Source organism: Megalops cyprinoides, chromosome 7 (assembly GCF_013368585.1).
Source record: "Megalops cyprinoides isolate fMegCyp1 chromosome 7, fMegCyp1.pri, whole genome shotgun sequence".
Taxonomy (NCBI): domain Eukaryota; kingdom Metazoa; phylum Chordata; class Actinopteri; order Elopiformes; family Megalopidae; genus Megalops; species Megalops cyprinoides.
Genome location: NC_050589.1, coordinates 38,832,227 through 38,848,043, shown reverse-complemented (window position 1 = coordinate 38,848,043; position 15,817 = coordinate 38,832,227). Strand labels below are relative to the sequence as shown.

General features: G+C 43.1%; 1 protein-coding gene across 4 annotated transcripts in view; it reads left to right on the top strand.

Moving 5' to 3' along the window:
- Positions 1–4,506, top strand: part of scn8aa (sodium channel, voltage gated, type VIII, alpha subunit a) — a 75,154-nt gene extending 70,648 nt beyond the window's left edge. For all 4 annotated transcript variants that reach the window (XM_036532573.1, XM_036532571.1, XM_036532574.1 and 1 more), the window contains 2 exons: positions 159–429; positions 991–4,506. In XM_036532573.1, coding sequence (XP_036388466.1) covers positions 159–429; positions 991–2,144 — 1,425 coding nt within the window. In that variant the 3' untranslated portion in view covers positions 2,145–4,506. The remainder of the gene's footprint in view (positions 1–158; positions 430–990) is intronic.
- The last annotated feature ends 11,311 nt before the right edge of the window (positions 4,507–15,817 follow it).

Sequence of the window (15,817 nt, the reverse complement as noted above, 5' to 3'; positions counted from 1 at the left end):
TTTGAACTGACCCACTGAAATCACACACTTGTGTTATGTATCCCATCATTGATGTTGTAGTAGAATGGGGGGGGGGGGGGGGCAGAATCTAAGGACATAAAAATATTATAGCATGTCTTGTTTTTGACACTTTCTGATCCCCTCCTCTCCCTTCCCAGAACAAGATCCAGGGAATGGTCTTCGACTTTGTGACGCAGCAGGTCTTCGACATATCAATCATGATCCTGATCTGCCTCAATATGGTCACAATGATGGTAGAAACAGATGACCAGACACAAGAAATGGAGACCATTCTCTACTGGGTCAACTTCATCTTTATTGTCGCCTTCACCACAGAGTTTGTGCTCAAGCTCTTTGCTCTGCGCCATTACTACTTCACTATCGGATGGAATATCTTTGATGTGGTTGTAGTGATCCTCTCCATTGTCGGTGAGTGATGTGTGGGGCTCTATCCACTTATGAGTTGGGGGAGCGGGGGGTATCAGACTGAGATGGGGTGTGCTGTCTGCCTGTTTATTCAGCTCAGAAATGACCTTCTACACTCCGCTAATTTATATACAGAATGACAAAGCAACAACATGCTTCCATGTCAGTTATTTATTGGCTGTGAAGAGCCACCCTGAGCACTTCATATATAAATTGTCAATAAATAAACATGAATAAGTGTGACATCAGATGACTTTTTTCTTTTTTCAAGAGTGCAGATGCTGGATTTTTCTAATGGTTTATTTTTTAATACAATAAATGATAGTTTCTGTAGATGGATTCATAAATAGACATCTAGTAACTAGCTGGTGACAGCCCACCTCCCTCTGGGACATCAAAAAGCTCTTGTCTCTTCAACTGTTTAGACTTTGAAAACTGTCTGTGACTTTGAAAACACTTTAAAGGACAGTTAAAAGAATGTGCAACTGAAATGAATGTTGGATGGTGTGTAAATTACAGTTTAATGCTTTTCTCTCCCTCCTCGGTTTCTTTCCAAAACCTCAGGTATGTTCTTGGCGGACCTGATCGAGAAGTACTTTGTGTCCCCAACCCTCTTCAGGGTGATCCGTCTGGCCCGAATTGGCCGCATCCTGCGTCTGATCAAGGGTGCCAAAGGGATCCGGACTCTGCTGTTTGCCCTGATGATGTCACTGCCAGCCCTGTTCAACATTGGGCTCCTGCTTTTCCTGGTCATGTTCATCTTCTCCATCTTTGGCATGTCGAATTTCGCCTATGTCAAGAGGGAGGCCGGGATTGATGACATGTACAACTTCGAGACCTTTGGGAACAGCATGATCTGCCTCTTCATGATCACAACTTCTGCAGGCTGGGATGGCTTGCTCCTGCCAATACTCAACTACCCTCCAGACTGCAGCCCAGAGAAGGAGAACCCTGGGACCACCATCAAGGGGGACTGTGGCAATCCCTCTGTGGGCATCTTCTTCTTTGTCATGTACATCATCATCTCCTTCCTCATTGTGGTCAACATGTATATTGCCATCATCTTGGAGAATTTCAGTGTGGCCACAGAGGAGAGCGCTGACCCACTGAGTGAGGATGACTTTGAAACATTCTATGAGATCTGGGAGAAGTTTGACCCCGATGCTTCGCAGTTTATCACCTTTGCCAAGCTGTCGGACTTTGCCGACACACTGGAGCACCCACTCCGGGTGCCCAAGCCCAACACCATTGAGCTGATCGCCATGGACATGCCCATGGTGAGTGGTGACCGGATCCACTGCCTGGACATCCTGTTCGCCTTCACCAAGCGAGTGCTGGGTGACAGCGGCGAGCTGGACATGCTGCGGCAGCAGATGGAGGAGCGTTTTGTGGCTGCCAACCCTTCCAAGGTGTCCTATGAACCCATCACCACCACGCTGCGCCGCAAGCAGGAAGAAGTATCTGCCATCGTCATCCAGCGTGCCTACCGTGCCCACCTGGTGCGGCGGGGCTTCATTTGCAAGCGAAGACCCGGGACCAACAAGCTGGAGAACGGTGGGACCAATCAGGAGAAAAAAGAGGGCACGCCCTCCACTGCCTCCCTCCCCTCCTATGACAGCGTAACTAAGCCAGACAAGGAGAAACAGGAGGATAACGAGGAGCGGGGGCGAAAAGACAAGGGTCGAAACCAAAAAGATGTCAGGGAATCTAAATGTTAGGATATAAGGACAATAACAACACACACACACTGCAGAAAAATGAGATCAGACTCTAAATCAAAACTCGACACCTTGTAAAAATGATTTCATTTGCAAGTAAAAAAAACTAAAGCAGAACAGAAAAATTACAAAAAAATTGTTTACAGATTTCACAGTATCAGTGCAGAAGAAGCAGCTTGGTTTCTAATGGCTTGGAAGACAATAAAACCAAACGTAATCAGCTTTCTGTGTGACGTTGCATAAAGACCAAGATTTTAAAAATATGATAAAAATGAAATAAAAATATTTACAAAAAACTGACCATCCTGTGCAGGCTGGTGGCAGACTTTGCCACAGGACAGAGAGTGGGATAAAATATTGGGACAGGACCTTCAAGACTGCCACTTGGACTTCCACTGGAAAATCACCGCCATTATGGATTTTCCCAAAGGAAACAGGAGACCTGGAGCCTATAACTGTCCAAAGCAGTCTGAAAGATGTTCTGTATCAGTGTCTATAATAATCAAGAAAAAACAATAACCAACAAGACTGAACAAAAGCAAACTCAAATAGGAAGAAAAAAGAAAGAAAAAAACCCTTGAACAATATAAAACAGGGTTTTTTGTTTGTTTGTGCTGAATATACCTGCATCTTTACATTATTTGAGCGGCAAAAAAAAAAAGTTAACATTTAGCCCATGTCACTCGTCTTTTCATCTGATCTTTGTTATACCCGCATAAAAAAGACGTTTTCTACATGGGCTTTCACACTGATTGGGAAGGGGGGATTAATAAGGGTTTTGACTTGGGCTGAAAGGGACTTGCTCAGACCGATTTCCAAATAAATAAATAATTGTGCTCGTTCAATGCATAGAAATGACTTGCATGATGGCATGTTTTGATCAGGAATCATGCATGAATAATCATAGTCCACAAGACACAAATACTCAGACCACAACAGTGGCTTGACCATAGTTTTGAGGCTGCCCGCTGATAAAAAAAATAAAAAGAATATTGATTTAGAAATAATAACAATAATAATAATAATAATAATAATAATGGTTATTATTGTTATTATCATACACAGTATTTGGGGAAATGATCTAATATAAAATTCTGCCCTTCTCAAATATTATCGTTCAACTGACAGGTCTTTTAATAAGGGCCTCATTAGAAATTTTAAGTGTAAGGAGGTTGTAAACATTGAATAGCTCATGTTCTGATGTTTGAGTATACCAACATTGTGGCACATTAAAAAAAGACAGACAAAAATATGTTTACTGCTCTGAATTCTGTGAATGGGGAGGGTCATGGGAGGTGGTTTGTATGTGGAGGATATATGCAGAAAGGCAAATATGGTTGGGACAAATGCACATTTCAATCACTGTTAAACCAAATCTGGGTCTTATGAACTGTGTGTCCTTTTGTGTCCTGCAATATTGTTTTCCTGACCTTTAGCCTCTGACCCTTCTTCTTTTGTGGAGAGAGAGGAGAGTGGAGATGTTAAGTTGGGGCTTATGGGTGGGGCAAATGAGTGTGTGGGTGTATATGGATGTGGCAAGTTGATTCATATTGTTGTCTAATAGGGCTTTGACTGTAGGCTGGGAAGGATGTCTGTGGAAGATGACAGATCTGATAAGTACATGCTTTTGAAACAACTAGCAATTAGCAAATAGCTGTTTATTACTTCAGTTGTTTATTTATTTTTTGCTCTTTTTTACATGTCTTCGTGTCTCTCGCTTATCATCCCATTCCCCTGTCTTCACTGTTCTCTGAGGCTGTAGACTGGTCAGGAGCTTTACTGATGCATTGGCAGTGGCATCATATCTTTTTCAAAAATGACATAACCTCCTTTTCATTTTGTTCTTAGATTGTTTATTCTAGATGTCTTTCATGTCTGTCCATGGAGAAGGAATGTTGAGCCGAGAGAGAGAGAGAGAGAGAGAGAGAGAGAGAGAGAGAGAAAGAGAATGCATTGTGGATTGTTTGAATTTCTGATGTTGGGAGGAGAAGCCATGAAGGCCTGCCTTATCACTCAAGGCAATGGAGTGGGCTGGACTTCTGTCAGTTAGTGGGATGTGGGGACTGTGAGGGCTATATCAGTATTTAAGTGCATGGAGAAAAGGCAGCACACTTAGAATTGCATACTGCAACTGAAGGCTCTATCAATTGATCTTATGATCTAGCAACAAGAATTCAACCAAGGAACTTAGCAGAGGAAGTGTTTTTATTTGTCCCTGGTTACATGTAATGTGACATTGCTCCATCATGCAGGTTGGCTAAATGATGTACACTAACCCATGCAAGGTTTCCAGGAGGTAGCATATTAAATGTGGAGGTAGAAGCATCTATATGAGAGGCATGCATTCTGGGTAATTTTCAAAGCAGCATGGTTTGGGGGGGGGGGGGGGGGGGGTATGATTCTGTCAAAGTGAAATTATTTGTGGAATTTATTATGTCAAAAGGAACATTGTGATAATGCCTCTACCCCTTTGCACTGCCCTGCTTTGTAAAGTCTGGAGGAAACACTAAGTGACCATTGCTGCAAGGATGGTACACACAGTTCTCTACCTGAGGCAGGTGGTTGAGGTATCTTTTCAAAATAAATGTTGTAATCCTTATTTCACTCTGAGAAAAAAAACAGCAGACCATATCCTGCAAAATGCTGAGTGCTGAGTGCTCCTGCTGCTTGATGAAACACACCACTCTAGAGCTTTTGGACGTTGGCACCTCCTGTTTCTGACCCCTATCCCCCGTCCTGTCTCCCAACCCACCCCCGCCGTCTGCTTCATCCAGGCGTCCTTTGGTCTAATCGTTGCATGAGGTCGCCTAATCAGTGTGGTGCTGTGGACTTAAACCAAATAAATTCCCAGTGGAAATCATACAAGAAGATAATCCCATCTAGTTTTTGCCCGTTTCCATCTTGGATATAATGTATAAATGGAAAAGGACATTCATACACAAATAAAAATAAATCTTAAAAAAAAAATAACATGTACAGTGCAGGCTGTGATGTAAATGGCACAACATGCTGAAAAGTGAAGGATGAACTTTTTGAGAGAAACTATAAATAATGTAAAATATTATTTTATTTTATCAGCATGCATTGTTGTTGTTTATTTTTTTTGTAAATAGACAATTTAAAAAAATTACTACTATTAACCTAATGGTAATAATAATTATAAAAGATACTAATAATAACGATATAGAATGGCTTCCAGCTGATGCCCTTTCTCACATTTGTTATTTTTTTTTGAAACACTTTTCACATTACTGAGGGAAAGTGAATGACTGTCTCTCTCTCTTTCTCTCTCTCTCTCTCTCTCTCTCTCTATATATATATATATATATATATATATATACACATATATGTATATATGTATATATATATATACACATATATGTATATGTATATATATGCGTGCATACACTCACACACACAATGACTTTATATAAGAAAACTGTCTCTGACACACACATTCCCCTTCTAATCCCCATTTCAAGGAAGAAACAATATTACCAAAAGTGAGTGCCTCGCATTTCATTTTTGTGCAACAGGTTCGGTGAATGACCAGACCTCTGGTTGGCTCAGGACCATGGCATTTTCCGAGACTGTCTCATGCACGATATTGTAGAAGCTGCTCACTGAGGATTTAATAGCCTGCATTAAGGACAAGATTGCGCTACCAGCACCCGTGTGTACATTCGTGAAGTTGTTGTACCCATTTCCCCAAACCCCCACAAACACATGAGGACACGTGCGCACACACACACTTTTAACTCTCCCAAAATATTCTCTCACCCTCCAAACAGCTGACAGATTCATTGTAGTGACGTCAGCGGGCCAGGCTAAATTGATGAGTCCCGACATCTGTCATTTGGCGTGGCTTCCAATGGCTCCGAATTTCCCACTAAACCACCCTCACACGCATTGATGCCGTTAGTGATAAGTAAGGTTTTTAGTTTAATGTTAAATTTTCATTGTTATGTTTATTTATATTTGTAATTTCTGTTCGTTCATTTGTTGATTTTCTGTGCAGTATTTTAAAATGGCACGTGCCTTTCTCTGCCTTTGTAAGAATTCAAAAATAACGCAAGACACTAAAAACATGTTGGAGCTAGTCAAATTGGAGCACAATGCAAATCAGGGACACAAACATGCCCGTAAATACTGCCTGAGAAATCATAAAGCAAAAATTTATTCAAAAAATAAACAAAGTTATAACACGATAGGTAATTTAAGTGTTCCATCGTTTTGCAGTGTGTGTACTGTGAAAAAGCAGCCTGCCTCCAAGCCTTCTGTTTTATAGTCATGTTCATTTCTGATGTTTATTTTTGTATCAATATTTAGTTATGAAACTGTTTCATTTATTTTTGTAGCATGACTGAGATGTCATTTTCTTTTTTGCTGAAAAAAGTTTGAAAAGTGCTTTTTAAATTGTCATCATGTGCCACTATGATATAGGACAAAATAAGATTGTGTGTTGCACAACCACTTGGACTCTTAGTAAGAATATATGAAGATTGTCTTCATTTGAGCACGAACCTTTTTATTAACAATAAAGCAGCCTTCCAGTTATATGCTGTGTTGGGGTCTTTTTGGGGTTAGGGGTTAAACAGAATGTGGGTGGTAAGTGTGAGGAAAACTGGTGGTGAAATGGTCTTGAAACACCAGTCACCACCAGCTAGACCACTGACGTCTACTGCCACAGTTGTACTCTGTAGGTGTCTGTAGGTGTTTCTGTAGGTGTCTTTTGCCATCCATTTTTCTCCAACAAGTATTCAAGCCAGTTCACTATTTAACTCACCAGTTTTAAGAATCCAATCCACTGGGAGGCTGTGCTCTGCCCAGTAATTAATATTTCAGATGATTTTAAAGGAGCTGTGAAAACTTTAAAGAAATTGCATGTTCTTTATCCAAAATCAGGAAAGTTTCTGATGTCCAGTCCTTCAGGGTAGATATGTTTTGGATTATTTTGCAATTTACTCATTGGAGAAGACTTAAATAGGAGATGCATGTTGGAGAGTGCATCTCCCACACAAATCCTACCCCTGACAATTTGAGAACTGTGATTGTCACATCCACATCCACATAAAAAATGTTACGCTCTGGCCGTGTTATGATGGGTCCATGGTTTGGCTTGACATGGCTGTGAGATTGTGAAACCATGTCAGCCATGGCTTGACATGGCTGTGAGTCCCTTTGCCTTAATGCAGGCAAAGGGACTTTGTCCCTTTGCCTGCATTAAGGTTGATTAGGGAAAATGAGAACAATGCCAGTCTCTTTTACCTGACCCACTGACCTCACAAATACAGTAATTAAATACAGTAATTATACCAGAATACTGAATCTATCTGAATGAATATGGTTCATTTTTAAGCATTCCTGTTTGTTTCAAGAAATCTTTGTTATAGAGATGACAGTAAATACACTATTTATTTGATTTAGACAAATCTATCCACAGCAACTTCCCTTGGATTATGGATTATGCATTTATGTCACTGGAACCTTAAGGTTATCAAAACAACTCCAGTAATAGTCTTACCCCCATCAAGACTCTTACCCTGAACATTCTGGTTATGCTCCTGGCTCTGTTATCATAAAACATCATAGATGGTCGACAAGTTGTTCAAAATCATTGCTAACTAGCTGTCAATTTAGCTACACCCTTAGGAACACATACTAAATTCTCTTAAGCCAAGCTTTTATTTACCTCAGTTTCTTCTAGTTTTTCCATCAACACAACTGAGATGAAATATAGCAAACTTTCTGATGTCTCTCTCAAATTTAATTACAGAGTATGTGACAAAAAACATTTGACACGACAGACTGGAAGGTATAGTCCAATTTTCAGTTTTCAACTTCAATTTGGTCATTTATTTTTGTGACCTTATTCATTTCAAGCCTTCTCTGTTCAACATTGCTGCTAAATACTAACTGTTGGCTCCGTGCATAACATTTAAATATGAAAACATTTTCATAGACTGTACACCTTCAGCTTCAACTTCAGATCTTCCCTATGATATACAAGTCAAAACATTGAAATTATATGCTCTGTGAATGCTGCATTGGGTTATCAAAATGTAAAAATATTATAGCTGTGAGTCATGATAAAATTATACAGTTAAAACTGAGTATGCTTTACAGACGTGTGATATTGTTGGTTCATCATGGAAAATTACATCTCATCTGAATGAAGAAAAATGTCGTGTCAACAGCTGACCCAGATCACAGGGAGGCTCCCAGTCCAGCAGCTGGTAGGGCAAATGCTGTCAAACCAATACTATTGGCTTACCTTTTGCTGGCCAGCATTTGCAAGCTATAGTGGCTCTTCCACTGGCATGCCAATGTTCTGGGATCCCACTAGCAGTTGGACACCATTGATGCTAGACCACCAAAGGAGGCTATAATTGATGGCATTCATCAGTCTGTTGTCAGGTTAAAAAGAGCTTGTCAGGGAAAAGCAGCTTTGGTGTGCATGCCCCCCCCCCCCCCCCCCCCCGCCAGGACATGACCCGATGTCCATGTGGTATTGACTGGTATGTTATTTTTACTATTGCTGTAAGCAGGTAGGAGGAAGGTGATAGCTGACGTAAGCTCTTTCCCTTTGTCTTCCACAACCCCCCATCCTCCATCCCTTCTCTCCCTCTTTGTGCCTGACAGCTTTCAGATTTGATGGTCAATGACGCCTGCTCGGGATTGATTTAGAAATAAAACATGGCTGTAAAAAATAGTGTCTCACTGTATTGCTTCCTCTCTTCCTCATCCTCTTTCATTCTGTCTTCCTTTCTCTCTCCCACTTTCCTTCTCGCTCCCTCACTCCCACTCTCTTGTTCTCTCCCTGTCTCTCTCTCCTCCGTTTCAGAACAGCCCCCACTTCCTGAGGGTGACACACATGGGCCTCTGTCTCTCCTGGATTTTTTCCTCTCTTATTTCTGTTTGTCCTTACTGATGATTTTTTCCCCCTTCTTTATTAAAAATGTGCAGCCTGTTATTATGTCATGATCTCTCTCTCACCCACTCAGCCAGGCCATAACGCACGTGACATCTTGTCCCACCTGCACCCCATTGTATTTTTTTGCCTTACGTTTCTCTCTGCTTATGGCTCAGAATAGCAGTGGAGAGTGCAGTGAGGTGGAGAGAGAGAGGCAGGGGGAGGGGAGGAGGAGGAGGAAGGAGGGAGGGAGTGAGCAAGAGAGCGACAGAGCACTGCAGTGCAGATAAATGAATGCAGCAGCCAGGGCTGAGTCAGCAGGTGCTCCCAGTCCAGCCCACTGCCTGCATCCACCTGCAGGGAGGAGAGAAGCGGAGGCTGGAGAGATTTAGACCGGGGATTCCGGCCACCACTTCAGTCCTGAATAACATTTTAAAAACCTTTATGCCAAGCCACCCCTCCACGCTTACACACTCCCCCACCCGCCTTGCTCTCATCCTATCCTCTCCTCGTCCCTGGTTACAGCTAGAACATTTTGCTTTAAGTCTTTTTTGAGGCTTTTTAAATGGTATTGTGTTCTCAGGTTTGCACACATGTGGTAGCCATGACACACCTGCGGGACAGAGACTTCCTTGGAAAGACAGAGCAATGTATCTGAGGTAACTAGCTAATGGCCTGCCTGTCTATGTAGGACCTGCCCGGTCTCTGAAGGCTCGGTGGAGGGGAGTGTGTGTGTGTGTGTGTGTGTGTGGTATGGGGGGCATGAGTGGAACATAGGAGAGCCACTCTAAAAAAGGTACCATCCTCTTCAAGCTTGTTTTTTAATGTATTGATGTAAACATCATATGTATTTAAAGTTATTTGTGAAGTTACATGCAGTGTATATTCTGCCTGGTTGAAGCTGCCGCTTTGCAAAACCTGAAATGGATTCGACAATGTTGTGCCTGGAGTTGCAGAATCTGTTGTTCTCCTCAGTGCTGTTAGAATCAGTGGGTAACAGAGAGCTGCATCTAAAGCTGGTGATCACAGTGACTGACGACAATGATTTCAGTGGAGCTCTGTAGCATTACAATGAAGAACATTTCAACAATTTGTTCAATTGGCCTGAAGGTTGTTTTGCACCTTTAGGTTTGTACAGCTGGTCTGGGTGAAGACATTTGCTCAGGAGTTGCCGAGAGTCGCTCACTTGATAGCTTCTTAAAGGATATTTTTCATGTTGTAAAGTGTTGTGAAGTTACAGAAATCAAAACAAGGGCGAGAAGCAGGACATAGTCAAAACGAAAGGGAACAGAATGGAAAGATATGTCACTGAACAAAATGGAATGGTATAGTACGGAATACAGGCGGGTTTCCCAAAGTGTGGTGCGCGGACTGCCTCTAGGGGGTGCGCAAGACAAAAAAATTTTAATGGCGGAAATTAAAAATAATAATTTTTAAAAATCTAAAATAAACTGTTTGAAGTGTTTTTTTTTTGTTTTGTTTTGTTTTGTTTGCATGCATTTAAAAATATCATAAAATTTCAATGTATTGTAGTCTACAGTATATTGAAATTGCATGATATTTTAGACTTTAATGATTACATAGCGGCTATGTAATCATTAGTGTCTAAAATGTCATAGCCTGTTAACCTGCCGACTTTCGGATGGCGTTATCCAGCTTTCTAGCCATTGCCTGTCATTGCCGGTAGTTAGCTTAACTAAGTATTAGCGTAGCCTATGTGCAAACATGTACAACTTTAGAATCGGGAAAACTGCAGTGCAAAAACGTTGTTCAGCTTTTGGAATCGGATATCAGTAATGAGGGAGGAGATGGAAAGATCGAGTGTCAGAGAGGATTGGAGACCAGAGAAACGGAGGGAATGGGACAGGGAGAAATGGAGCGGGGACAGGAAGAGAGTGAGGAGAGAGACTGAAATTAGGATCGGGGAGGAGAGCACAGCAGAGGCCCATGATCAAGGCAAGCAGGCAAAAGAGACAGGGAGCAAACCAAAGGCGAAAGGGCGAAAATATGATGACAACTATTTGAGTTTAGGGTTCACTTGGACTGGTGACGCCGATTATCGAAAGCCACAGTGTGTAGTGTGTGGTGAAGTGCTTGCTAACTTTTCTCTCAAGCCCGTTTATTTACGTTGCCACTTGCACACTAAACATGCCTATCTTAAAGACCAGCCCGTGACCTTTTTTAAAACGAAACTGGAAGATCTAAAGAAGACATATCTGTTTCTGTATGGCCCAAGTTTCCTCGCCGCCCTCAAATTCTCTTTGTTCCACGGCTCATGCGGCATGACTTTGTTGAAACATTGTTGCAGTGCTAAATGTCAAGCGCATTTTGTTTCGTTCTGTCTTAATCGAATTTGTTAGCCTTCGAATGTTCTAATGATTATAAATAAAGATAACTTATTGTTATGTATTATTAAACTCGATGCAAATATTTAATGTCGCTGTAAATCTGTCGCTGTGTAGGGCCTAACCCTCTTCTCGCCTTCTAACCCTCTTTCAAAATTCTTTGTTCAGCGGATTGTGCGGTGCATTATTATTATTATTATTTTATTAGTAGTAGTATTACATTATTATTATTATTTTTGTTATATTTTTAAACATAGTTGATCGGTTTCATATGAACGTCGAGCGGGTTTTGTTGCGATCTCTTTCAATCGAAATTGTTAGCCTACGAGTGTTCTAATGATGATAAATAGTGATAAATTATTTTTATGTATGATTAAAATCGATGCAAATGTTTTAATGTCGCTGTAAATATTAACATATTTCCCCCTTTTGATAATATGTCTCAGACCCTGTGCGTGTTCCTCACCCTCACGCACTCTTTAAATGCTCCGGCTGGTGTGTAATTTTGTTGCAGTCTGTAAATACATTTGAATGTTGATCTATTATATTATATTGTTGATCTCAACACTGTTATGGTTGTTCCAATTATTATCCATTCTTTTGCGTATGATTAAACTTGATGCCTTCATGCAGCTGTAATGTTGCGTCCTCCACCGGCATCCCAGGTAAAATTGAAATAGATTAAAATAAACAAACAGTCATTTTCTCTCAGTGTCTTACTGCTCAGAACGAAATGTGTGAAAGTGTGAAAGTGGCACTGTCAGGACTCAGGCACGGACTCAGACACGGACCACAAGTGCTCCAATTCCAGGCATTTATTAGCAGAATCGTCAAACAAGCCGGCAGTCCAAAAACAGGCAGGGTCAAAATACCAGGTAGGCAGTCCAAGGGGAAAACAAGGATCAAAAACAGAAACAGGCAGGGTCAAACCTTGAAGGCAGGCAGATCAGGCAATTAGGACAGGAGGGCAGGCAAAACCGATGTCGAAGAACAGGCGAGGCAAAAACCAGCAAAAATCCAAACAGGGAAAACAGCCAGGAAACGAGACAGGCAGAAAACACTGAAACGATCTGGCAAACAACACAGAGACAAGCAGGGTAGATATAGGGCTGGGCTGATTAGGTGATGGGAGGCAGGTGTGCAGGCAGGCAGGTGGAGACAATCAGGTGGGCGGAGACAAGGCGGAGAGCAGGGCAGGGCTAGGACACAAGGAAAACAAAAGCACATGGACAGGAAAAAAAACAAAAACACAACAGCTAGGGTGCGGGAGCCCTGACAGGCACACTGAATAACAGATTTTTAATTGTGACCAAGTGTCACGCCCTCCCTGAGCAGGGATGTTGCAAGCCTGTCAGCCTTGGCGGTCTACCTTCCTACAGATACGCCAGGCAATGTCGTTGTCTTAAGGGGTTATCACGCTATCCCCGAAACCTCTCAGGGCGGCGTGCAGCTAGTACACATTCGGCTTGCTTAAATACAACAGAAAGAAATATAAGATTGACGTTACCTACAGTTTCGGACACGGACGCCAAAGCTTCGCCCTTTCCGTGGCCAGCCCGCACCAGTCGCCCCGCGACGGACAGCCCGGCCTTGGTGTAGCGAAGAGAGAGTAGCGTTCGCTGGCTTTCTTGCATTTGCGTTGTTCAGTTTTAATATCTAAAAGGTCCCAGTTCACCTCTGTTGCGCTATGCTTGTTAGCGTTCTTCGGTTGGTCGCCTTCCCAGGACTTAACACACAGAAAAGGAAATCGCGCAAAAACGTTGCGGTAGAGTGGTCGGTCATAAATTGCAGTAGAGTATTCAGTTTTCCCGCGGGAGGCCAGCTTCAGCAGTCCACATTGGTCCACAGTGGCAGCCACCCCGGTGCATGCGCAACCCCACCGGAAATAGCCTCATTCCACGTATCGCCCCGGGTGATAGGGTCAAACCACTCATTAATTAAGCAACGCCAACCCTCTTTTCATATTGTACCAAGCAAGCCGAAGTGTTTTAGGGACCCACTAATACTAACAAGGAAATTTACTCAAATAAATCTGACAAACAGGTATCAATAGTAATAACAGGCTCATCTGGGGACTAATAAGATCTCCTGGCACTCTCAAGGGTCATTTCAGATCTCACAGGAAATGGCCTGTCCGTAACAGTACCCCCCCCCCCATAAGCCAAAAATTATCAAAAAAAAAAAAAAAACTATAAATTTTTTTTCTTTTTTTTTTCATTTTTGGTAAAATGTAGGACGGACATTTCCATCTACCACCACTTTGAGGAACACACACAGCACATCTAAGTAATAAAACTACATCTAAACAGTCATTGAAAATCAAGAAAAGTTTGCAGACACCAAATCTGCACATAGGCCCATAGCAGCAAAACCCCAGGCCAACACTGCACCTATTGAGCACCTAGCGGTGACTCACATCAACCAGAGCGGCTAGAAAACCCTAGAGAGGCTGCCATCTCAACTCATATTCCACTCCTGGAGAGAGCGTCCGCAATAACATTATCTCTACCAGCAATGTGTTTCACCTTCAGACCATATGGCTGTAAGATCAAACTCCATCTAAAGACTCACGCATTCGAGCTCTGAAACTTGGCAAGGAATGTGAGTGGATTATGATCGGAATAGACCACCACATCACCCACTACACTGGACACATACACCTCAAAATGTTGTACCGCCAGTACCAAAGCCAAAGCCTCCTTCTCAATAGTGGAGTAGTTTCGCTGGTGGCGATTCAACTTTTTTGAAAAGTAAGCCACTGGCCTCTCGACACCATCGCTTCCCGCCTGAAGAAGGACACCACCTACTCCTACATCAGAGGCATCCACCGCAAGGCAGAAAGGCTGGGAGAAATCTGGCGCCGCTAGTACTGGTTCACATGAGAGTATGGCCTTCACAGCGTCCAAAGCTGACTGACACTCGGGGGACCACACCCACTTGACCGCCTTCTGCAACAAGTCAGTGAGTGGAGCGGTCACGGTAGCAAAATTAGGAACAAACTTACGGTAAAACCCACACATCCCTAAAATTCTCATTAGTTGTCGGCGATTCTGTGGAGTTGGAAAATGCAAGATAGCCTTAACCTTTGCTGACCGTGGGAGTACCTCACCACGCCCCACCCGGTGGCCTAAGTACGTAACCTGACCCTGCCCAAACTCGCACTTGGGTAGATTTACCACCAAAGAGGCCTCAGCAAGACGGGTAAAGAGCGTTCGAATATGCTCGACATGGCTCTCCCATGAGTCGCTAAACACAACCACATCATCAATATAGGTGACCACGTGGTCCAGGCCCCTGGTTACCTGATTCATTAACCTCTGAAAGGAGGCAGGGGCATTTTTCATGCCAAATGGCAAGACCCGGCATGCATACAAGGCATTGTGGGTAGTGAAAGCAGACACCTCCTTAGCACGTTCAGTAAGGGGCACCTGCCAGTAGCCCTTAAGGAGGTCAAATTTGGACACCCACTGAGCCCTACCAATACGGTCGATACAGTCCTCCATTCGAGGAATGGGATATGCATCTGTACGTGTTACAGCGTTGACCTTTCTGTAGTCAATACACAGACGAGGCGCGCCACCTTCCTTCATTACCAAAACAGCTGGGGAGCTCCATTCACTCACTGTGGGCTCAATAGCACCAATCTCGAGCATCTAGTCTAGCTCCTGCTGCACCAAAACACGTTTGTGGGGGGCCAGGCGATACGCATGCTGTTTTATTGGGGTGGCCATCTCAGTGTCAACGTCGTGAATTGCCAACTTTGTCAACCCCGGTGTGTCTTTGAACAGCTCCGGGTAAGACTCAACCAAACCCACAACATCCTCTGCTTGGGACACGGTCAAATGAGTTAACTGATTCCGGAGGTCTCGCCGAGCCTCAGTGTTCTGAAGGCGAGCACTAATTGGCTCACGAGGAATGAAGCCTGCCTCCATATCACTATCTTCCACACCCTGTACCCTGTTAAAACACACTGGAGCCACAGTCTCCCGTCCCACAAATAGTTTGAGCAAATTCACGTGACACAGTCGCGTCTTCACACGGCGATCAGGAGTGCTGATGACATAACTACAGGGTCCAGCCTGCCTTACAACTGAATAAGGCCCTTCGAATCGTACACCCAGTTTTCCACCCCCTGCTGGCAACAGGACTAACACCCGATCCCCAGCTGCAAAGCTGCGTGGCTGGGCTCGCTTGTCATATTGATGTTTCATTTTGACCTTTGACCCTGCAAGCTTCTGCTGGGCAATCTCGCAAGCAGCCTGGAGCCGGTCAGTAAAATGTGCAACATAAGTAAGGGGATCCTCCGGAACACTTTCACCCACTAATCGTTCCTTCAGTAAGCGCAAGGGCCCACGCACCTCATGACCATAAACTAACTGAAAAGGTGTAAAGCCGATGGATTCGTTTACGCTATC